Here is a 21347-nt window from a genome sequence, read left to right as displayed (position 1 = left end):
TCAGCAGCAAACTTGGGGCCAAGGCAGGCGCATTCAATTGGTTTCGAGTGGCCCTCTAAAAAGGCATCGCAGTGCCATTTGGCCATTTGGCCAGTTGGCGTCGTCGTTGCCATGCTTGGCCGGGTGGTATGTCAGCATGTTTGGCTCTGTGGACTGCACACATGCGGGAGGGAAGAAAAACTACGCATATGGGGAGCCAAGAAGAGAGCACGAGAGTTGCAGCAACTATCGAACGTAGCGCCAATTATACAAACAAAAGCTGCGACGCAGTCCGAAATCTGTAAATCTGCAAGGCAAAAAAACAAAGCAAAAAGCAGAAAAAAAAACAAAATAACCAAGTAAAATGCCATTTTAGCAAGATGGTTAAAAGGCGATAAACGAAAGGCGCACCGCTGGGTGCCAAAGCCAAAAGCGAAAAGCGAAAACCAAACCCAAAGACAAACCAAACCGAAATACAATTAAAGCCAGATCGGCAATGAGTTCAGTATGGGAAACAAGCAACGGGTTTTGCAGTTCCCTAATGGTCAATGAATTAATTTGCAGTGTATTTTAGTTTACAACTTTGTAATTAATTTGCAAGCGAAACAGATAGATAGAAGGAGAGGGAGAGACACTACTTGCACTCCCTGGATGATAGAGATAGAGGGAGTCAGGAGTAAGGAGTAGGGAGTATTTAGAGCAGTCGATATTTGATGGCACGCAGCATGGGGAAACGATCTCCGGTGCATTGGCCACGGAAATCGTCCAGCGTCAGATCGAAGAGGGCAACGCCTCCCAGATTCTTGGCCCTCGCATATTGTGCCTTGCTGCCTGCCGTCTCTGGATCATCGTAGCTGACCCACAGTCCATGGGCGCCATCCGAATCGGCCACACGATATGCAAAACTGCCCAGACGCTTCGTGGAATCGGAGACACGTTTGATGGGCGCATCGCCGCCTTTACCATTGACGTTGCTGGGATTGGGCAGCAACTTGCAGATCTCCGCCCAGTTGAGCATTCCGGGTGTTTTTGTTTGTGGTCCAGCTTGTGCTTCACCATTAGTGTTCGTTACCACAGGCTTGTCTACATGGTCCGAGTCCAAAGTCAGTTTCCAGGCACGTCCATAGGTGGCAATGCCAATGTTCAGCTTGTTGGCTGGCACGCGCTGAAGCAGCCAATGCTCCATCTGGAAGTTGACGCTGTAGTGGGGCAGACGATTATCGCTGTTGATCTCGTAGAGCGGCGCAGTATAGTCGGCTTCCTCAGGATTACGGGCGGGAGTCAGGAAATCGAAGGTGCCCAGATTGATAAAGTCAACCTTAGTGGCGATGGCAGGTGCATCATAATACCCTATAAGGTAAACGCATTAGAGAAGGTTTTCGCTATGAATTTCCTCAACTTACAACTGGAGTTGACATTGGGCAGCACGGTAAGTGAGAGCAACAGATCGTTGGCTTTGAGAGAGTTGCTCAGCTGAGAGACCAGCTCAGTCATCTGGGTTTTGTGCGTATCGGCATTGGTGTCCACAACGAAATCACCGGTGAAGAACTTCTTGAAACTCTTCCATGCCATGCCCACATCGGAGTGCACCTTGCGTGGCTTATTGCGTGGCAGCTCGAAGGCCAAGTCGAGGCCATCGAAGTTGAAGCGACGCACCAAGTCCCTGGCTGATTCAATGAAACGTCTTTGTCCCTGCACACCGGATTCCAGTAGCTTGACATATTTCTCCTCAAATTCAGTATCACGATCACCGCCAACGCTCAACAAGAACTTGACATAGGGATACTTATCCTTAAACTGTGTGATCTGGGCAAAGTGACGATTATCGTAGTCCAGTGGTCGATTGATGCTCTGCATCTCAAAGGTTTCTGGATGAATGCCCGCATAACCGTAGATCACGTGAGTGCAAAACTGCAGTGCCAGCTCCAAATCAGGTAATGTAAACTGAGCCAGACCTGAGAGTGTGAATCATCAAATACGTAATGAGTTAAACAGAGCAAGAGAGCGAGCGACACACAAGCATAGTGCGTACCTTGTCGCAGAAAGCCGCGTGAGTCGTAATAGCAAATTAAATTTGGACCAGCGCTCACTTGCAGTGGAGCTGAGAGCAACACAACACTGAGCGCCAAGCCGAAGCCGAGCCAAAGAGAGCGCATTTTGGCGAGAACGAGAGAGAGTGAAAGCGAGAGCGATAGTGCAAGAGAGCGTTAGAGTGACAAAGGTGATGATGTGAAGCGAGATCACAATTAAAGACGTCCGCACGAAACGAGGCACAAAACGAAACTAAATTCGAATGGGAATGGAAATGGGATGAATAAAGCTTTGCTCAGAGTCAAAGTCGCAATAACAATAACAATAACATCAACAGATACGAGATCGGGTAATGGGCTTTATACGTATTATCAACGAAATTTCTACGGAATTACGCGACGACTGACGTCAAGGTCAATATGAGATCACCCGGTTTTCGGGTAATTTACAAACCTTAGCCATATAATCGTGTGTGCATAGTGAGACATTGCCAGCTTCAAGTACAATGCCATCTTATTTGGCAACGGCTTACAAACAACTTTAAATATGTATTTGGCGATAAGCTCTCACCAAGAGCATCATAGTTCAAGCAGCCAAATCTCTGTCAGCTGATAAGCGCCAAATGATTTCATTCGCGAAATATTCAAGACAATTTTTATATTTATTGAAGAGTATTATGATTGTTATTTGCATTTACAAGCGATATTTGATGGCACGCAATAATGGATATCTGTCATTTGTGCACTGGCCACGGAAATCATCGTAACTCAAGTCGAAGAACGCCACGCCGCCCAGATTCTTGACACGCACATAATCCGCTTTGTTGGATGCGGTTTCCAAGTCATCATAGCTAATCCACAGACCCTCGGTGATGCCCTCCTGTACGGCTCGGAATGCGAAGGTGCCGTGGCGCTTCGTTGGATCGGTGACACGTCTCAGAGGCGAATCGTTGCCCTTCAAGTACTTATTGTTTTGATTCTCCAGCTTGCCACAGATCTCGGGATAGCTCAGTCTACCAGCCTTTTGGGATTGCAAGCCAGCTGGTGCAGCACCTTCAGTGTGTTGCACAACGGGTGTGCCTTCGATGCCCGATTCTGCGGTTAGTTTCCAAGCATTGCCGTAGCTGGCAATTCCCAAGTTCAGTTTTTGGGAGGGGAATCCTTGCTGCAGCCAGTGCTGCACTTGGAAGTCGATATTGTAGTGATCCAGGCGATTTTGGGTCGCAGAACTGTACAGTGGCGAAGTGTAGTCCGCCTCATCGGGATTGCGGGCAGGTGTGAGGAAATCAAAGGCGGCGAGATTAACAAAGTCAACAAGACCGTTCAATGCAGGCGCATCAAAGTACCCTAAAGTAAAAGGAAAGAGATTTTTAAGTGATGTTGTCAATTAGTAACTACTCTTTACTTACACGTGGAGTTGACATTGGGCAACACCGTCAAGCTCAGCTGTAGTCCGTCATTTCGCAGTGAATCTTTCACATCACGCACAAACGCGGTGAACTGTTCTTTGTGGAGGGCAGCATTGGTGTCCACAACGAAATCGCCAGTAAATAGCTTCTTGATACTTTTCCAAGTAGCACCAAGACCACTGTGTACCTTTCTGGGCTTATTGCGTGGGAATTGGAATGCAAGATCAAGGCCATCAAAGTTGTGGTTCTTCACAAGGGAGAAGGCCGTCTGAATGAAGCCTGCCTGACGCACTTTTCCGCCTTCGAGCAGTTCAATATACTTATCGGGATGATCGGCATCGATATCAAAATCTCCGCCCACACTCAGCAGCACTTTGAGGTGTTTGTACTTGTTCTTCAGGGATGTGACTTCATCGAACTGATGTTTGTACACATCGAGGTTCTCGTTCAAACTGTACGCCTGATAGTTGTCGCCGCGTATTCCCAGATATCCGTAGACCAAATGCGAACAGAACTGTAGAGCGATCTCCAAATCTGGATTTAGTAGCTTGCCCAGACCTGCAAATGGGATTATTGTCACAAGTTTTTTAAGTGTAATTTGTGTAAAATTGCCCGCACTTTCAATCTGAGATTGAGAACGAGAATGAGAATGGATATGTGGGACTGCAATCAAATGACCCCCACTGTTGTCAGTGGTGTCTTTGCCCACAACGTATTGTGATCATTGCCTCGCTGTGACTCAATTTAGACTGAACAACAACAAAATTGTTGAAATGATATGTATATTGAGAAATTTATCGTTTGCTTGAAGTGCGCACAGTTGTCTGAGAGTTTGCATAAATGTGGCAACAAGTTTTGAAATAGAATTTCCACTGCTTATTAAAAAATATATTAAAGCGTATCAAAAGTATAAATCGAATGTTTTACGTATTACTTTTGTTCTGTTTTTGGCATTACTTAAATACATTTATCCAATGCGACTGCCATTTGGTTCCACTGTGCGTTGTGGCGTCCCAGAGTCATTCACTTGTTTGGTCTCCAACAGAGCAATGTTGCTGCGGCAGTTGTCGCGTTGGACTCGCTGAGAGTTGTACACTCAGATTTCGCTTCAAAGTGCGTGGTATCTGTTTGTTTTGTTTCGTTCATTTACTTTGTTTTAAATATTAAAAGCGCTTTTGTTGTATTGTTGGTAAGTCAACCTCTAGAATCTAGATCTTGCAATTCAAATTCTTGTTTTGTTTTCTATTCACTACACTATTTTTGTAACAACAACATTAAGCGAGCATGGAGTTCACTTTAGAGAGCGAGAGACGCGACTTGCGTCTCTCTCGTAAAGCTTCAATGATAAGCCACTGACCTCCAGACCTGTCTAGTAATCGTAAGCTGCGAGTCTGCCTTGGCGTTGGCTACGTGATAAGCTTTTTTAATTGAATTAGAATACTCAGAATGGTTTGTTTTGTGTGAGTTGACATAAATTTGTGAATATTCATACATATATGTATGTATGCACTCTATATGTTTTGCATTGGGGAACTGTGCTAATATTATAAGTGTGGCTGAAGAAAACAGGAATTTTGTGAATAAAAAATGCTTAAAAGAACAAAGAACTCAATCGATTATATAAGAACAGCTTCTGTCTTAACTTATAAATACAAAAAATAATCTCAAATTAAAAGTATTTTGCATTTTTAATTTCTACTGATTCTAATGAATGGTTTTTATTGATTTTATTGATTCAAATGAACAATATTTTAGATAATCCGAGCTGCATTTATTGTTCACGTTATACGAATGCTTTGATGTGATTTTAATTGCAACTTTTTGAAATGCATATATTGTTATATAATATTTAACATCATAATTCTGGTTATTTCGCTTTTGATTACGTCGAAATATTTATTAATTAGAAGAAAGTGAAAACTGGTTTTAGCGAAATTAATTCTTGTTGTTTGGATGTCATTTTCACTTTATGTTATGTGCTAATAAATTCAGCATTTATTGACTTTACCAATTGGCAAAACTTTCCTTGAATGTCAAGGTTGTGTATTGTACTTAAATTACCAATACAAATCACAATTCGATAGTGCCTTACCTTCGCGAGTATAGCTGGCCGAATTATAGTAGCAAACCAAGTTTGAGGCTGCGTTGGTGACACTCACATGGAGACATGCGAGAAACGCAAACAAAACCAACAGCTTCATGATGCGTGAATGTTGGCAAAAAACACAATAGACACGTTTGGAGTTACACGACCGCTACGTCGTTTAAATGAAATCGAACTGAAGCTGAAATTGAAATCGAAAACGCAAAACACCGAGCGACAAAGTTGAGCTTATGAGCTGATGACGAAATCAAAAGCTTCCGCAGAGAGCAGCTTCAACAAGTGTTGTTGTTCAAGTGTAATATTTTACTCAAGAAAAATACGAATACGAATGCCTGTTTCTTGATAAGCCCCCACTACATTTATTGAGTTGACTTTTATGTATTATTTGTTATTTTGTTTTTATTGTGAATTAAAAATCCAAGTCGTATCTTATTTAATGTCTACGATTATTCCGAGAAGTCGTTTTGTTGGTTCCAGGGACGAGCGAACCAGCTCCCAAACGATATTTGATGGTGCGCAGTACTGGGTATTGATCTCCACTGCACAAGCCACCAAAGTCATCATAGCCGAGATCGAATAGAGCAACACCTCCCAGATTGGTTTTAGCATAGTTCGTCTTGTGGGAGATGGTATCCAAATCATCGTAACTAATCCAGATGCCTGCTTCACGTCCCGTTGCTGGACGGAAAGCGTAATTCCCGAAAGCAGTGCGATGCAACGCAGACTGATCGTCCTTTTTGACGTGGTTTTCCGGGTTGATCAGCTGAGAGCAAACTTCCGCGAAGCTGAGCAGACCAGCCTTCCTCGAATATGGACCTGGTGGTGCGGGACCCTCTGTGTCTGAAACGACGGGAGTGCCAGTTGTACCTGATCCACTGGTTAGTTTCCAAGCATTGCCATAGCTGGCAACTCCCAAATTGATTTTGTTGGGGGCAAAACCACGGTTTAGCCAATATTGTGCCTGAAAATCAACGTTATAATGGTTCAAACGATTCTGAGCTTCCGGATTATGAAGTGAGGCTGTGTAGTCCGCTTCCTCTGGATTGCGTTCGGGTGTGAGGAAATCAAAGGCGGCCAGATTCACAATATCAACGATCTTGTTTAATGCAGGAATATCAAAGTACCCTGAAAGAGGAGATCCTTAGTAAATTTTTATGAATTCAATTTTTTTTGTGCTTACAAGATGAGTTGACATTGGGCAGCACAGTCAAACTTAGTAGAAAGCCGCCAGGATATAGCGTATCCTTGATATCACGAGCAAACGTCGTAAACTGATCCTTGTGCTTATTGGCATCGGGATCCACAACAAAATCGCCTGTTCCTATCTTCTTAATAGATTTCCAAAATTGTCCAAGGGCTGAGTGAACTTTTCTGGGCTTGTTGCGTGGAAATTGATATGATAGATCAAGGCCATCGAATCCATAGTTCTTCACCAGAGCGAAAGCCGACTGGATAAATCCTGCTTGACGCGCCTTTCCTCCTTCGAGCAGCTCGATATATCTATCATTTTGGGGATCGCGATCACCGCCCACACTCAGCAGAACCTTGAGCTTAGGATATTTGCGTTTTAGTGCGGTCACTTCAGTAAATTGATGTTGCTTAATGTCCAGATTTTCATTCAAACTGTAGGCTTCATAGGTGGCACCTCGTATTCCCGCATAGCCATAAATCAAATGCGAACAGAACTGCAGACCAAGTTCCAAAACTTTATTAGACAACTGGCCTCGATCTAGGATAATGAAGTTCAGGAATTATTATAAATTATATCCTTTATATTTTAAATTTTTATGCTCACCTTCACGTAATAAACTTTCGGAATTGTAGAAGCACACCAAATTTGGTTCGTCCTTTGTGACATAGCCAAAAATGCATGGCAGTGCCAAAAGTAAAGCTAGCACTTTCATACTGATAAGTTTAAGTTAACTTTTATGCCGACTGCTACGTTGACTAATCAAAATGAGACTAAAGTGAAAATTGAAAGCCCAGCGGAATTTATCTGATAACAAATGTACTCAACTGCAAAACAAGCTTTGTTTATGACGATAACGAAAGCAAATATACATTAGCACATACTCATTAAGATAAATATAGAACAAGTCGAGAGAATTCAAGTTATCCCTCAGTACTGAAACAACCGTTGCATGTATTTAAATAACAATAAAATTTGGCATCTCTTTATTTAATAAAGATATTACTGATGACTAAGAATTTGCTTGCAAATTCATTATACTTACATTATTATCAGATAGACGCTTTTCAAAACGTATTTGCCGATAATCTTACTTTTAATTTAGATTCTACTCATTAGAGATACGATATTCTTACTTTCGATTTATATTATCTTCATTAGACCACTGGACATGCCTTCAAATATTCTCAGAATAAATTATTTTTGCGAAGCACGACAGGCATTCTAATTAACATCCATATGTGTGTTAATTTAATAACCTGTTTTGTTTATTTTTACGCTTTATGTAATTAATATTGTCGACTTTCTTCAAGTAACAGTTATCAATATTTGTTTCTATGGAACGTGTTATTTCAAATATACAAAAAAAAGAACTTAAAGCGAAACGATAAACGAAATAGAACATGCTGTTAGTAATAAAAGCTTTAGAGTTCATGCATATTGTAGTTGATTTTTATTGGTTTATTTAAATAAACAAACAATTTTATGTAATAGAATTTATACATTCAATTTCTAGTCCTGCCATTTCAAAGGCAGTCCCAATTCTTTTCTTATAGTGCGCAGTACTGGGAACTTTTTGCCAGAGCACACTCCTCCAAAGTCATCGTACTCCAGATTAAAGAGAGCGACACCTCCTAATAATGGATCAGCATGCATTGCCTTATGTCTTATGGTATCCAAGTCGTCATAGCTAATCCAGATACCGTCATGTCCAGAACCCTTTGCTGGTCTGTAAGCGTAATTTCCAAAATTCACAGCCTCTATTGGCGACTGAACATCCTTCTCAATTTCATCTTCTACATTTGCCAACATCGTGCATATTTCTGTGTAGCTGAGAAGACCAGCTTTCTTCGTGTAAGGACCTGCTGGAGCAGGACCATTTGTGTGATGTACAATAGGTTTGCCAGTATTACCCGATTCATCAGTTAGTTTCCAAGCATTTCCATAAGCTGAAATACCCAAATTGATTTTTGTGACAGGAAATTCTTTCATCCAGTAGTCCGTTTGAAAAAGAACATTTAAATGAGACAATCGCTCCTGTGATGTCAGTCCGATAAGAGAAGCAGTGTAGTCCGCTTCTTCGGGATTTCGCTCGGGAGTTAAGAAGTCAAAGGTGGCAAGATTTACAAAGTCAACGAGACCGTTGAGCTTCGGAATATCAAAGTACCCTACGCAGAAATACTTTTCAATTATTTTGTTTAATTAAAAACAATTCTATTGTACTTACAAGTGGAGTTAACATTGGGTAGCACAGTCAAGCTTAGCAGAAAGCCATTAGGGTGCAGCACATCCTTAACTTCGCGAGCAATCGATATAAATTGTTCCTTGTGCTTTTCTGCATTAGAATCCACAACAGAATCGCCAGTGAAGAATTTTTTGACGCTTTCCAAAGCCGCTCCCAATGTGGAGTGCACTTCCTTGGGTTTGTTTTTGGGAAACTGATAAGCCAAATCAAGGCCATCGAATCCGTAAGTCTTAACTAACGACAAAGCCGATTTGGTAAAACCTTTTTGACTCTCACTTCCTGCCTCAAGTAGTTCAATGTATTTATTCGGATGCTTTTCATCGATATCACGATCACCGCCCACACTCAGTAGCACTTTAAGTTTAGGATATTTGCTTTTCAAAGACGTGACTTCAGTAAAATGATTATTTTTAATATCTAGCTCTTCATTTAAGCTGTGTGCTTCGTAGTTGTCACCACGAATTCCTGCATATCCATATATCAAATGCGTGCAGAACTGCACGGCAAGAGCTAAGTCTTTAATCGGTAACTTGACTCCATCTGATTAAATATGGAATAAATGATTAATTAGCTGATTTTAATAAATGCAATTCGATATCACCTGAATTGTAAAAGCACACTAAATTTCGATCGCGATAGAATTCGTCTTCTGCATAAAGACACGGGAGCAACAAAATTAAAGCTAACACTTTCATGGTGCTTAGAAAAATCCTTAATTCACACGACTTTAGCATTGACTAATCGAATTCCAACTAAATTGAAATTTAAATCGAAGCCCTACTTATAGGAAACCGAATGCAGATGCATGCAAAACTAGCGTATATGATGACAATATCAAATCCGCACAAACAGCTTAAAAAACAAGTCGAGTTAAATTAGCAAACCGGAATTCGTAATTTAAATCATTAATCAAATGATGTACTTTATTACTGTTTTCGTTTTCTTAAACTTTCCTAACATACAAATTTGTGCGATTCTTTTTAAGAAAGTAACATAATATTAAATGTATTATTATCATTTGTAATAGTTACAAGAAGAATGTACATTATTCTTGATCCAAATAGTTAAGTATTCTCCTATTATGCTTACCTGATATTTCAGAGCGGCTCTGAATACATTAATATTTGATTGATTTTTATATATTTTTGCCTACGAGTACAAGCTTAATATACTTATCATTAAGATGCAAATACAAATATACCAAGATAGAGCTGCTTATTTGGCTGTTTAGCCTTTTTATTATTATACAAAAAATAGTGTAAAGGTGTATTTATATTACCATTGAATTATATAATTGGATCAATTTTGGTTGTTACCACAATTTGCTGCTTTATTGTGTGCAGTATGGGAAACTTTTCATTAAAGCACGATCCTTTGAAGTCATCGTAGCCTAGATCGAAGAGAGCAACACCTCCCAAATAAATTTTGGAGTAGGCAGTTTTGAAACTCACAGCATCAAAATTGTCGTAGCTAACCCAGATTCTCTCAGTATTCGAATCCTTTGCACTTATGACGTAGCTGCCATATTTGTTAATCTTGCTGGTCAAAAGATCATCTTTCGTAATGGGTTTGTTTGAATGCGCTAACATAAAACATATTTCTGCTAAGCTGCGTACACCTTCCTTTTTCAAATAGGGACCTGGCGGAGCAGGTCCATTCGTCTTCGCCACGATGGGTTTTCCAGTTTCTCCGGAATCTTCGGTCAGTTTCCACGCATTTCCGTAGCCAGGTATACCCAAGTTGATTTTCTTATTATCGAACCCTTGGTGCAGCCAATATTGCGCTTGAAAATCTGCGTTATAATGAGACAATCTCTCTTGTGATTCCTCTTTGAATAACGGAGCTGTGTAGTCCGCTTCTTCAGGGTTGCGTTCGGGATTTACAAAGTCAAATGCAGCAATATTAACAAAATCAACAAAGTTATTAAGCACCGGAACATCAAAATACCCTGCACAAATGATAATTTTTTAACAATATTCACCGACAAATATAAATATAAATATTTGTATACTTACAAGTCGAGTTGACATTTGGAAGCACAGTCAAGCTTAAGAGAAAACCATCTTGGTGCAGTTCATCCTTCACACCACGGACAAGCGAAGTGAATTGATTTTTGTGCTGATCTCCATCAGGATCCACAATAAAATCGCCTGTGAATATTTTCTTAAAACTTTTCCAAATCATTCCAAGGCTTGTGTGCACCTTCTTAGGCTTGTTCTTGGGAAACTGATAGGCTAGATCAAGACCATCGAATCCATAGCTCTTGACTAAAGAATGAGCTGACTTTATAAATTCTCTTTGTTTCTCGATTCCCCCTTCAAGTAGCTCAATGTATTTGTTTGGATGGTCTTCATCGATGTCGTGATCACCTCCCACACTCAGTAGAACTTTTAAGTTTGGATAGTGGCGTTTTAAGGCGGTCACTTCAGTGAACTGATGTTGGTTAATGTCCAGTTGTTCATTTAAGCTATGTGCTTGAAAATTGTCAGCTCGTATTCCCGCATAGCCATAAATCAAATGCGTACAGAATCGTAGGGCGAGAGCTAAGTTCGATGTCGTCAACTGGCTTGGAGCTAGTACAATAATATCATTGGGTAATTGTTGATTAATTTCACAATGTTTTGCAGAAAACTTACGCTCACGTAAAGTGCTTGCTGAGTCATAATAACACACTATCTTATGATCTTGCCCATTTGCAGGGACATAAAGTAAATGTATTAACAAAAATAATATTAGGTTGGCCAAAAAGTCTTGCGGTATTTCCGATAGGTGTCTTTGCAAGCGCGTAGTTCTAGTTCTATTCGTCGCATCGGTTCATGCGATACCTTTTTGGAAAGCTCTTTTCACGCGCTAACACGTGTTTGATTTAATTTTTTTTTGTTTTGATTCGTTCGTGAATTATAGCGTCACAAACATGGAGAAAAATAAAGAGAAAATATGGCATATTTTACAGTTCTACTATGATAAAGGCTAAAATGCAACTCATGCTGCCAATAAAATTTGTGCAGTTTATGGACCCAATACAGTTTCCATTTCCACCGCACAACGATGGTTTCAACGTTTTCGTTCTGGTGCGGAGGTGGTCGAAGATGCGCCACGGTCCGGAAGGCCTGTCGTCGAAAATTGCGATAAAATCGCTGAATTGATCGAAAGAGATCGGCATAGTAGCGCCGGAGCATCGGCCAAGAGCTGGGCATGAGTCATCAAACCGTTTTAAACCATTTGAAGAAGCTTGGATTAAAAAAAAAGTTCGATGTGTGGGTGCCACACGACTTGACGCAAAAAAACATTTTTGACCGTATGGATGCATGCGAATCGCTTCTGAATCGCAACAAAATCGACCCGTTTTTGAAGCGGATGGTGACTGGTGATGAAAAGTGGATCACTTACGACAACGTGAAGCGCAAACGGTTGTGGTCGAAAAGCGGTGAACCTCCCCAGACGGTAGCCAAGCCTGGATTACCAGCCAGGAAGGTTCTTCTGTGTGTTTGGTGGGATTAGCAGGGAATCATCCACTATGAGCTGCTCCCCTATGGCCAAACGCTCAATTTGGACCTGTACTGGACCGCTTGAATGCAGCACTCATGCAGAAGAGTCCATCTTTGATCAACAGAGGCCGAATTGTCTTTCATCAGGACAACGTCAGGCCACACACATCTTTGGTGACGCGCCAGAAGCTCCGGGAGTTCGGATGGGAGGTTCTATTGCATCCACCGTATAGTCCGGATCTCGCACCAAGTGATTACCACCTATTTCTGTCCATGGCGAACGACCTTGGTAGTCGGAAATTGGCCACAAGAGAGTCCTGTGAAAATTGGCTCTCCGAGTTTTTTGCCAATAGAAAAGCGAGCTTCTATAAGAGGGGCATTATGAAGTTGGCATCTCGTTGGGAACTCGTCATCGAACAAAACGGCGCATATTTGACTTAAATCGCATTATTCTAACCAATTTTATGAACAATTGAAAATTCAATAAAAATACCGCAAGACTTTTTGGCCAACCTAATATGAACACTTGAATCGTATTTTGCATTCTGAAAGCTATACGACCGTAACTTCGAGTAAACAAAATCTTATTGAATTAATTTCTTAAATCGTATTGCGTTTAATAAATTTATAAAATACCATAATTTTCAAAATACTGGTTTTGATTTAATTATCATATCTAACCAGCTTTCTGTTGATGCGTTGTTTTCATTATACAAATATCGATATAAAGCTAAAGCATCGACAACAAGTTTGACATAATCAAAATGCAATACTAATTTAATTAAATTCGCTACCCATAGAGTTGAAGGGTTGGTAGTAAAATTGTTTTCCTTGATCAATGGGCGCAATTACTCACACTCAACTGTAGCGTTTTTGATTGATTTTTTTGTGGATTCAAGATAAATATAGGAACCAACTTAGAGAGAGCTGCTTTGTTGGCTGATCATCATTTATTGTAGCAATTAAAAAAGTACACCTTTCACATTTAATTTCTTTTATTTTTGAAAATGCCAATCAAATGTTAAGAATAATCAGTTTAGTTCGGTATACACGCTTGCACACATTAAACAATCGGATCAATTGGATATTGTCCCTGAACTTGTTGTATTATTGTGTGCAGTATGGGGAACTTTTCATTAAAGCATGATCCTTGAAAGTCGTCACTACCTAGATCGAAAAGAGCTATGCCTCCCAAGTACCTAACAGAGAAGGCTGTTTTGAATTTGACAGTCTCCAAATTATCATAGCCAACCCAGATTCTCTCAGTATTCAAATCTTTTGAACTTAACACATAGCTGCCATATTTGTTAACCTCGCCAGTCAAAAGATCAGCTTTCGTTACGGGTTTGTTTGGACTCTCTAGCAGCAAACATATTTCTGGTAAGCTGCGTACACCAGCTTTATTCAAATAGGGACCTGGCGGAGCAGGACCATTAGTCTTCGACACAATGGGCTTTCCAGTTTCTCCGGAATCTTTGGTTAGCTTCCAAGCATTTCCGTAGCTGGGTATACCTAAGATGATTCTTTTCTCATCAAATCTTTGATCCAGCCAATATTGCGTTTGAAAATCAGCATTATAATGAGACAAACGCTCATGGGATTCGTCCTTAAATAGCGGAGCTGGGTAGTCCGCTTCTTCAGGGTTGCGTTCGGGAGTTACAAAGTCAAATGCAGCAATATTAACAAAATCAACAAGGTCATTGATCACCGGAACATCAAAATACCCTGTATAAAAACATAACATATTAATTTGCAGCGAGAAAAATATAAGTATTTGTTTACTTACAAGTCGAGTTGACATTGGGAAGCACAGTCAAGCTTAAGAGAAAATCATCTTGGCGCAGTTTATCGCTTGCACTACGGACAAGCGATGTGAATTGATTCTTATGCTGCTCTGCTTTAGGATCCACAATAAAATCGCCAGTGCCTAACTTTTTAACTGCTTTCCAAGCCTTACCAAGAAGTGAGTGAACTTTCCTGGGCTTATTCTTGGGAAACTGATAGGCAAGATCAAGACCATCGAATCCGTAGTTTTTGACCAACAAGTGAGCTGATTTTATAAATTCTATCTGCTTATCGTATCCCCCTTCAAGAAGATCGATGTATTTATTTGGATGCTCTCCATCGATGTCGCGATCACCTCCCACACTCAGTAGTACTTTCAGACCTGGATAGTGGCGTTTTAAGGCGGTCACTTCGAAGAATTGATGCTGTTGAACGTCCAGTTGTTCATTTAAGCTGTGTGCCTGATAGTTGTCAGCTCGTATTCCCGCATAGCCATAAATCAAATGCGAACAGAATCTTAGGGCAAGAGCCAAGTTTGAAGTCGTCAACTGGTTTGGATCTACAATAAAATTATATCATTGTTTAATTACAAATTAATTACAGAAACTTTTGATGAAAACTTACGTTCACGTAAAGAGCTTGCTGAGTCATAATAACATACTATTTTATGTCCATTTGCAGGGACATAAAGTAATGGCAACAACAAAAATAAGGCGAGCACTTTTATCGAATTTTCCATTCTTAAAGCCAGACGACCGCAACGTCGAGTACACAAAATCGAACTGAATTGAGTTCTTAAATCGTATAGCTTTTAAATATTTGTGCGAATTTCAATATGTATAAATATAATATATTTTCATACTTTCGCTGTTGGATTGATTATCATATCTAACCAGCTTTAATTTGCTGCGTTCTGTTCATTATTTAAATTGCAATCAAAATGACAAGTTTAAAGAAAATACTGATAGCGTATTGATAATTTGAAGAAATATATTAGAATTATATAATTTTCTGAAATTTTATTAGTAAATCGGCAATCAAGATTCAGTTACCAAATTGGTATTCCAGCTAGATCAATTTCTGGATAAGTCGCATTCTCACTCAAAAAATTTACCCTTATAAATCGCATTATTGGAAACATTCCCGCATTGCATCCGTCCTGGTAATCATCGTATCCAAGATCAAATATAGCCACACCTCCTACATGGCTCTTGGCATACCTCGCCTTGCTGACGAGGGCATAAATGTTATCGTAGCTTACCCAGACGCCTTCAGTGTTAGGTTCGAATGGGGAATAGTGAACGTAGTTTCCGTACGCTTCCTGATCTTCTTTTGTCGTCGAATCTTTATAAAGAAGTGCATTGTGCAGCAAGGTGCATATCTCCGGATAGCTAGCCACACCATCTTTTCGGGCATATGGACCTCCTGGAGCAGGACCCTTGGCATGATATACAATAGGTACGCCACTTTCACCTGATTGGTAGGTTAGTCTCCATGTATTTCCATAAATGCCAAATCCCAAGTTTAATTTATTTGATGGAAATCCTTGCTGCTTCCAATATTGCACCTGGAAATCCACAGTAAAGTGTGGCAATCGATTCTGGGTTGCGTTGTGGTAAAGTGGAGCCGAGTAATCAGCTTCGTGGGGATTCCGTTGGGGAGTGATAAAATCAAAAGCGGCCAGATTCACAAAGTCCACGTGCTTGTCAAGTGCAGGAATATCAAAATACCCTACGAAAAAGAATTTCAAAGTGACACTTTCTTATTTCGATAAAATATTTGGGTGTTACATGTGGAGTTGACATTCGGCAGTACAGTCACACTTAAGAGTAATTCATCATTTTGCAACGTTTCCTTTAAGTTCTGAACGATCGTTGCAAACTGTTCCTTAAGCTGCTCTGTATTTGGTTTCAGTTTTTCTATTCCTTTTTTATTCCACGGTTGGTTCCGTGGGAATTGATATGCTAGATCAAGGCCATCGAAACCAAAATTCTTAACGAACAAGTGAGCTGACTGAATAAATTTATTTTGCTTTTCTTGTCCTGCTTCTAGTAGTTCGACATATTTATTAGGGTGCTTCGCATCAATATCACGATCTCCGCCTACACTCAGTAGCACTTTCAAGCCTGGATATTCGCTCCTAATGGACGTTACTTCAGTCAAATGTTTTTTCCTAATGTCCAGACCTTCATTCAGGCTGTTCACTTGGTAGTTGTCGCCACTTATTCCCACATAGCCATACACCAAATGTGTACAATAGGAAGCAGAGAAGAGCAAGTCATTTTTGGTCAGTTTTCCAGAGCCTTTGATAATAAAAGTATCGAATAAAGATTATATTTATAAGTTGGCTTTATGACTTACCTTTGCGTAAAGAACTTTCTGAATTGTAATAACACACGACTCTAGACTCATTGCTTATGACTGTAGAGCAAAGACTCGCAAGCAAAATACAAACAGCTAAACGATACATACTTTGAATTGAAATTAAGATCCACTTGAACAGACAAGACCGAATCTTTCATCAATTAGAAGCGAACTGAACTTGAATTCAAAATCAAAGATGACAAAAGTGCTAACTAAAAAACGATCTAAGCTTTTGCGTGAGCTTGGAATTCGTCTACATACATATCTAGCCTAAGATTAAGAGAAAGAGAGGAATTCAATAAAGTTGTTAATTAAAAGAAGCTTTGGAAACTTAGGTTTGGTTATAAAGTTATAATTATGTAAAAACATTCAACGTATAAATATATATTAGCTCTCTTAATTAAGCTTATTAAATGACTTTGCCCAGATTATAAATTTAAATGTTTTAAGAATTCGAAATTTCTTACTCTTATTTTTCTCACTGTAGATTGTCTTTTATGAATTAAATATACACCTAATCAGTTCACAAATTGAGCAAACCCTTTTCTCAAGAATCAAATAATATATAAATTTAAAGTAAATATAAATATAATCTATTGTCACTTTATTTGACTTAGTTGACAACAATTATTGATAAGAGCTCTTTACAATGTGGTTAAAAGAGAAAGTCGCGGTTTGGGTCGGGGCAGCTGATGTAGGTCAAGTTTGGGATCCGGTTGCTCAGGATGTAACAAATATGATCGTATGTGATTTAATATTAAAAACTTTTTTTCATTGCAGTACCCTTGAAAGTCATCAAATCCAAGGTCGAATATAGCCACACCGCCAATGTATCTTCTCGCATATCTCGCTTTGTTAGCAAGAGTAACTAAATTATCGTAGGTTAACCAGAATCCTTCGTGTTCAGCGTCAAGTGTTTGATTGTATACAATGCTAGCGGCAAGTGATGAATTGTAATAATTGTTACCATAACCTTGATGGAGTATATTGCATATTTCGGAATAGCTAACAACACCATCTTTGCGGGAAAACAAATCTCCTTGGGCAGGACCATTCGTATATTGTACGATGGGATCGCCAGTTGCACCAGATTTGTGAGTTGTTGCCCAAGCGTTTCCATAAATACCAATTCCCATGTTTAAATTACGATGACTAAAAGGCCGGCTTTCCCAATAGTGCACCTGGTAGTCGACATTCATGGATTTCTCTCTATTCTGAGTGGAATTGTGATAAAGAGGTGCTGTGTAGTCCGCTTCGTGGGGATTTTGTGTGGGTGTGAAGAAGTCATAAGTGCCCAAACTTACAAAGTCAAGATTACTATCAATTCCAATGGCGTGTATATACCCTATGAAAAGTAGAACAATTAATAGTGCTTACATCAAAACGATCTTGGGGTATTACTTACATTTGGGGTTCACTCTTGGTAGCATAGTTAGAGTTAACAGTAATCCATTAGTTCTGAATCTTAAACGCGCTAAATATTCAATAAAATCATTAAATTGTTCCTTGCGTTGCAAAATATTTGCGGGCATGCTCCGTGGAAACTGATAAGCTAAGTCAAGACCATCGAATCCGTACTTTTTAACAAGCGCGTACGCTGACTCGATAAATTGTATCTGCTTCTCTAATCCTCCATCAAGTAGTTCCATGTATTTATTTGGATACGCTTCATCGATGTCACGATCTCCGCCTACACTCAATAAAATTTTCAAGTGCGGATATTTGCTTTTAAATGACGTAACATTGCCAAATTGATTTTGTTTTATGTCAAAATCTTCATTTAGAATCTTCACTTCATAGTTGTCTCCTCGTATTCCCACATAGCCATAAACCAAATGAGTGCAATTGATCAGAGGTATCTGTAAGAGCGCATTGGTAAGCTTTGCTGGACCTGTAAAGATGAAAAGTGGTGAAATGCTCTTGATTTCAATTAAAACATTAGTTTAAATACCTTCGCGTAAAGAGCTTAATGTATCATAAAAACATACGACTCTGGGAACGTGTTCAGGTGCGACTTCATCATCGGCATATGCAACAATTAAATGCAGACTTAGAAGAAGAATAAAATATTCGAGCTTTATCATATTGTCGATGCTGCTCCTTTCAGTTACACTTCTCGAGCGTGACTAAAGTTTAATCTTGAATCATAAAAGAATCTACAACGAAAATCTAGCAAAGCTTTTGCTGGCTAAGCTATTTGAAGCGATAAAAGAGAGTCAAGTCAAATCAAGATTCTCATAAATCGGTTCTCAAAATATGAAATGAAACTGGTGTAGTTCTAGTATTATTCTCAGATTGTTAGTTAGGGGTAGTTTTTATGGTAGACATCAAATCAAAGATTAAATTAGCCACACGGCCAACGTAGACTTAAGGGAAGAATTAAATATTCAATCTTAATCTTGAGTGTAATTCTCTTTCTTACAACTACAACATTCAAGCGTGTATGAATGAAATGTTTGAATGAACTCAAGCTTAAATTTAAATAACAGAGGAAGCTAACCGACATACGATCTAAGCTTTTGCTGGTGACGTATTTTAAAAGCTTCTGTAGGAAATATCATAATCTCATTCATAGAAAAAGAGAGCAGTAGAATCATGTCAGGGTTTTATATAAAATTAATTGCTTTTGCAATCAGTTTATTATGGAAGTAGAGGCTTCTAAGTTGTTTCTGAAATATTTACATGACAAATTGTGTATTTAGTAAAACTAGTAGAGAAATGCATGTCCAAAGTATATATTAGGGCAGGAAAGATTTAATGGAACGAAGTATGGGGAATTTGTTTCCCGTGCAAAGTCCACGGAAGTCGTCGTAGCTCAGATCGAACAAAGCAACACCGCCCAGACCTCTGCCCTTAGCGTAGTTAGCCTTGATGGCTGCAAAGTCAGGATCATCGTAGCTCACCCAGACTCCGTGCTCGCCATCCTCATCAGCCGGGCGGAATGCGTAGTTGCCATACTTCTCTGTGAGATCGGTGGTCTTGCGTATTGGGGCATTATGTCCACGATAGGCAGCTGTGGCATTCTGCGAGATTTTCGAGCAGATTTCTGGCCAACTCAGCAATCCTTCAGTGCTGGCAATTTGCAGTCCACCAGGCGCTGCGCCCTGAGTGCTAGGAACCACTGGCGCTCCACTTACACCGGAGTCTGTGGACAATTTCCAGGCGCGGCCGTAGGTGGCAATGCCTAAGTTGAGTTTATTGGCTGGGCAATGATTTTGTAGCCAATAGTTCAACTGGTATTCGACATTCAAATGGGGCAGACGATTGTGCTCGTCCAAGAAGAAAATCGGAGCACTGTAGTCAGCTTCTTCCGGATTGCGCAGCGGAGTCAGGAAATCGAAGGCAGCCAGGTTAATAAAGTCGAAATGATTGACAATCTTGGGCACATCGAAATACCCTAAAATGCGTAAATAATTTGAATTAATAAGTATTACGTTAGGCAATTAGCAATGACTTACAGGTTGAGTTGACGTTGGGCAAAACAGTCATGGTCAGCGATAGATCCACGCTTTTTAATGCTCTGCTCAGCTTCGAAACAAGTTCCGTGTACTGTTCCTTGTGCACCTCAGCATTGATATCGACAATGAAATTGCCGGTGAATAGTTTCTTGAAACTCTTCCAGTAAGTGCCAAGAGTGCCGTGAACTTTGCGTGGCTTATTCTTGGGCAACTGGAAGGCCAAGTCCAAGCCATCGAATTTATTGCTACGCAATAAGATCATGCTGCTATCGATGAAATTTTGTTGCGTAGTGGCATTTGCCTCGAGCAGATTAAGATATTTGTTCGACTCGGATGCATCGAAGTCATGATCACCGCCGACACTCAAAAGGATCTTCAGACGGGGGAATCTAGCGCGCAATTTCGTAATATCTCCATAATGGAACATATCGATGTCGACATTCAAGCTCTGCAGCTCAAAGGTTTCTCGATTTATGCCAGCATATCCGTAGACCAAATGGGTACAAAACTGCAGGGCGACCTCCAGATTGGCGACATCAAGTTTGGCCAGACCCTGACGCAAAAACGAGCTCGAGTCATAGTAACACACGAGCTTGGTCTCGCCTTGAACGAGTGATAAGCTGTGAATGCCAAGCACACAAAGCAGCAAGAACAGCTTCATATTGAGCGATTAATACGATGCGTACTAAATGTTGAAACGTGCGGACTTAATGAGTGTTTAATTGAAACTGTCTAACGTCGAGCAAATTCTCAGATTCTCACAGTCGCATCTCAAAAAGCTTTCATTCCCATTTACGTACGATTGCAAAGCTTATCTCACCTTGCAAGTTGCTGCTAATCGCTTGACTGGTGTTATTTTTTGTATTTATTATTCTTGAGATGAGTTCCGAGTTATTCGTATTTCACTGGAAATGTTTTTTTCTTATTTACATCCGTTGTTCCAACAGTGAGTCAAAATATTAATTGCAAAACAGTTTTAAAATGTTGTGAATTATTGCCAATTGCTTATTTTTACTGAGACTGAGCCTCAACCACATTGTACAACTCATTATGTCATTATTTTTGTTAACCTTTAGCTTGACGGGCAATCGAAATCAGTTGCTTGTTGAGTAGCTCAATTATTATACTCATAGTTGTTTACGAGTACTTTGCTTTGTGATTCACAGTGTGACGCCTCGTTGCGCATCATGAGATCTCAATGATCAGCAAGTTGTCTTCCAAGACTTTGGAAGACAGGAGGCAACCTGCTGGGCTTTTCAGGCCGAAAAGGCAGAAAAACGTTGCACAGCAGCTGGC

General features: G+C 39.9%; 8 protein-coding genes across 13 annotated transcripts in view; 1 reads left to right on the top strand and 7 right to left on the bottom strand.

The window, feature by feature from the left end:
- Positions 1 to 480: 480 nt before the first annotated feature.
- On the bottom strand, positions 481 to 2268 carry LOC117565133 (chitinase-like protein Idgf3). The gene is made up of 3 exons (XM_034244104.2): positions 2012 to 2268; positions 1383 to 1934; positions 481 to 1329 (listed from the first exon to the last, which is right to left on the bottom strand). The coding sequence occupies exons 1-3, from the start codon at positions 2133 to 2135 to the stop codon at positions 674 to 676; spliced, it is 1332 nt and encodes a 443-aa protein (XP_034099995.1). The 5' UTR covers positions 2136 to 2268; the 3' UTR covers positions 481 to 673.
- Positions 2269 to 2652: 384 nt separating this feature from the next.
- On the bottom strand, positions 2653 to 5692 carry LOC117563990 (chitinase-like protein Idgf2). Its single transcript, XM_034242579.2, has 3 exons — positions 5511 to 5692; positions 3419 to 3976; positions 2653 to 3356 (listed from the first exon to the last, which is right to left on the bottom strand). The coding sequence occupies exons 1-3, from the start codon at positions 5617 to 5619 to the stop codon at positions 2704 to 2706; spliced, it is 1320 nt and encodes a 439-aa protein (XP_034098470.1). The 5' UTR covers positions 5620 to 5692; the 3' UTR covers positions 2653 to 2703.
- Positions 4461 to 21347, top strand: part of LOC117564783 (leucine-rich repeat-containing protein 15) — a 64543-nt gene continuing 47656 nt past the window's right edge. The window contains exon 1 of one of the 4 annotated variants that reach the window (XM_052002269.1): positions 4461 to 4531. Coding sequence is in view for 2 of the 4 variants with exons in the window: in XM_052002265.1 (XP_051858225.1) it covers positions 17422 to 17471 (50 nt within the window). In the remaining 2 variants the exon portion in view is untranslated. Of the gene's footprint in view, positions 4608 to 17406; positions 17472 to 17646; positions 17688 to 21347 lie in introns of those variants that run through there. The other 3 variants (XM_052002267.1, XM_052002265.1, XM_052002266.1) reach the window with 3 other exon arrangements.
- On the bottom strand, positions 5937 to 7486 carry LOC127565114 (chitinase-like protein Idgf2). Its single transcript, XM_052002272.1, has 3 exons — positions 7318 to 7486; positions 6703 to 7251; positions 5937 to 6647 (listed from the first exon to the last, which is right to left on the bottom strand). Exons 1-3 carry the CDS (start codon positions 7424 to 7426, stop codon positions 5956 to 5958), a joined length of 1350 nt encoding a protein of 449 aa, XP_051858232.1. The 5' UTR covers positions 7427 to 7486; the 3' UTR covers positions 5937 to 5955.
- LOC117563989 (chitinase-like protein Idgf2) lies at positions 8142 to 9711 on the bottom strand. Its single transcript, XM_034242578.2, has 3 exons — positions 9558 to 9711; positions 8939 to 9496; positions 8142 to 8879 (listed from the first exon to the last, which is right to left on the bottom strand). Exons 1-3 carry the CDS (start codon positions 9688 to 9690, stop codon positions 8224 to 8226), a joined length of 1347 nt encoding a protein of 448 aa, XP_034098469.1. The 5' UTR covers positions 9691 to 9711; the 3' UTR covers positions 8142 to 8223.
- Positions 10186 to 14999, bottom strand: LOC117564955 (chitinase-like protein Idgf2). 2 transcript variants are annotated; one of them, XM_052002274.1, is made up of 4 exons: positions 14854 to 14999; positions 14754 to 14788; positions 10972 to 11494; positions 10186 to 10904 (listed from the first exon to the last, which is right to left on the bottom strand). In XM_052002274.1, the coding sequence occupies exons 1-4, from the start codon at positions 14966 to 14968 to the stop codon at positions 10243 to 10245; spliced, it is 1335 nt and encodes a 444-aa protein (XP_051858234.1). In that variant the 5' UTR covers positions 14969 to 14999; the 3' UTR covers positions 10186 to 10242. The 2 variants fall into 2 exon arrangements, with proteins under 2 accessions (XP_051858234.1, XP_051858233.1); XM_052002273.1 differs by lacking the exons at positions 10186 to 10904; positions 10972 to 11494 and adding an exon at positions 13294 to 14169 and having other exon boundaries at positions 14231 to 14788.
- On the bottom strand, positions 15267 to 16736 carry LOC127565116 (chitinase-like protein Idgf2). The gene is made up of 3 exons (XM_052002279.1): positions 16591 to 16736; positions 16020 to 16532; positions 15267 to 15960 (listed from the first exon to the last, which is right to left on the bottom strand). Exons 1-3 carry the CDS (start codon positions 16697 to 16699, stop codon positions 15278 to 15280), a joined length of 1305 nt encoding a protein of 434 aa, XP_051858239.1. The 5' UTR covers positions 16700 to 16736; the 3' UTR covers positions 15267 to 15277.
- Positions 17198 to 20792, bottom strand: LOC117564784 (chitinase-like protein Idgf1). Of its 2 annotated transcripts, XM_052002276.1 has the most exons (4): positions 20052 to 20792; positions 19342 to 19990; positions 17999 to 18480; positions 17223 to 17938 (listed from the first exon to the last, which is right to left on the bottom strand). In XM_052002276.1, exons 1-4 carry the CDS (start codon positions 20710 to 20712, stop codon positions 17238 to 17240), a joined length of 2493 nt encoding a protein of 830 aa, XP_051858236.1. In that variant the 5' UTR covers positions 20713 to 20792; the 3' UTR covers positions 17223 to 17237. The 2 variants fall into 2 exon arrangements, with proteins under 2 accessions (XP_051858235.1, XP_051858236.1); XM_052002275.1 differs by lacking the exons at positions 19342 to 19990; positions 20052 to 20792 and adding an exon at positions 18545 to 18694 and having other exon boundaries at positions 17198 to 17938; positions 17999 to 18484.

The sequence above is a fragment of the Drosophila albomicans genome, chromosome 2L (assembly GCF_009650485.2).
Source record: "Drosophila albomicans strain 15112-1751.03 chromosome 2L, ASM965048v2, whole genome shotgun sequence".
NCBI classification, from domain to species: Eukaryota; Metazoa; Arthropoda; class Insecta; order Diptera; family Drosophilidae; genus Drosophila; species Drosophila albomicans.
Note: the sequence above shows the minus strand (reverse complement) of the source record. Positions and strands in the feature narration are given on the sequence as shown.

What these genes read in the sequence shown, in the direction of transcription:
- LOC117565133 (XM_034244104.2), bottom strand. Translation starts at nt 2,135, where the DNA reads ATGCGCTCTCTTTGGCTCGGCTTCGGCTTGGCGCTCAGTGTTGTGTTG. An exon ending in ACGCGGCTTTCTGCGACAAG is followed by an intron (nt 1,935 to 2,011) that starts GTACGCACTATG and finishes TCACACTCTCAG; the next exon opens with GTCTGGCTCAGTTTACATTA. An exon ending in GCCCAATGTCAACTCCAGTT is followed by an intron (nt 1,330 to 1,382) that starts GTAAGTTGAGGA and finishes TTTACCTTATAG; the next exon opens with GGTATTATGATGCACCTGCC.
- LOC117563990 (XM_034242579.2), bottom strand. Translation starts at nt 5,619, where the DNA reads ATGAAGCTGTTGGTTTTGTTTGCGTTTCTCGCATGTCTCCATGTGAGT. An exon ending in GGCCAGCTATACTCGCGAAG is followed by an intron (nt 3,977 to 5,510) that starts GTAAGGCACTAT and finishes TCCCATTTGCAG; the next exon opens with GTCTGGGCAAGCTACTAAAT. An exon ending in GCCCAATGTCAACTCCACGT is followed by an intron (nt 3,357 to 3,418) that starts GTAAGTAAAGAG and finishes CTTTTACTTTAG; the next exon opens with GGTACTTTGATGCGCCTGCA.
- LOC127565114 (XM_052002272.1), bottom strand. Translation starts at nt 7,426, where the DNA reads ATGAAAGTGCTAGCTTTACTTTTGGCACTGCCATGCATTTTTGGCTAT. An exon ending in CGAAAGTTTATTACGTGAAG is followed by an intron (nt 7,252 to 7,317) that starts GTGAGCATAAAA and finishes TCATTATCCTAG; the next exon opens with ATCGAGGCCAGTTGTCTAAT. An exon ending in GCCCAATGTCAACTCATCTT is followed by an intron (nt 6,648 to 6,702) that starts GTAAGCACAAAA and finishes CTCCTCTTTCAG; the next exon opens with GGTACTTTGATATTCCTGCA.
- LOC117563989 (XM_034242578.2), bottom strand. Translation starts at nt 9,690, where the DNA reads ATGCTAAAGTCGTGTGAATTAAGGATTTTTCTAAGCACCATGAAAGTG. An exon ending in AGTGTGCTTTTACAATTCAG is followed by an intron (nt 9,497 to 9,557) that starts GTGATATCGAAT and finishes ATATTTAATCAG; the next exon opens with ATGGAGTCAAGTTACCGATT. An exon ending in ACCCAATGTTAACTCCACTT is followed by an intron (nt 8,880 to 8,938) that starts GTAAGTACAATA and finishes ATTTCTGCGTAG; the next exon opens with GGTACTTTGATATTCCGAAG.
- LOC117564955 (XM_052002274.1), bottom strand. Translation starts at nt 14,968, where the DNA reads ATGGAAAATTCGATAAAAGTGCTCGCCTTATTTTTGTTGTTGCCATTA. An exon ending in AGCAAGCTCTTTACGTGAAC is followed by an intron (nt 14,789 to 14,853) that starts GTAAGTTTTCAT and finishes ATTTTATTGTAG; the next exon opens with ATCCAAACCAGTTGACGACT. An exon ending in TCCAAATGTCAACTCGACTT is followed by an intron (nt 10,905 to 10,971) that starts GTAAGTATACAA and finishes TCATTTGTGCAG; the next exon opens with GGTATTTTGATGTTCCGGTG.
- LOC127565116 (XM_052002279.1), bottom strand. Translation starts at nt 16,699, where the DNA reads ATGTATCGTTTAGCTGTTTGTATTTTGCTTGCGAGTCTTTGCTCTACA. An exon ending in AGAAAGTTCTTTACGCAAAG is followed by an intron (nt 16,533 to 16,590) that starts GTAAGTCATAAA and finishes TTATTATCAAAG; the next exon opens with GCTCTGGAAAACTGACCAAA. An exon ending in GCCGAATGTCAACTCCACAT is followed by an intron (nt 15,961 to 16,019) that starts GTAACACCCAAA and finishes TCTTTTTCGTAG; the next exon opens with GGTATTTTGATATTCCTGCA.
- LOC117564784 (XM_052002276.1), bottom strand. Translation starts at nt 20,712, where the DNA reads ATGAAGCTGTTCTTGCTGCTTTGTGTGCTTGGCATTCACAGCTTATCA. An exon ending in GCCCAACGTCAACTCAACCT is followed by an intron (nt 19,991 to 20,051) that starts GTAAGTCATTGC and finishes TACGCATTTTAG; the next exon opens with GGTATTTCGATGTGCCCAAG. An exon ending in ACCAAGAGTGAACCCCAAAT is followed by an intron (nt 17,939 to 17,998) that starts GTAAGTAATACC and finishes TACTTTTCATAG; the next exon opens with GGTATATACACGCCATTGGA.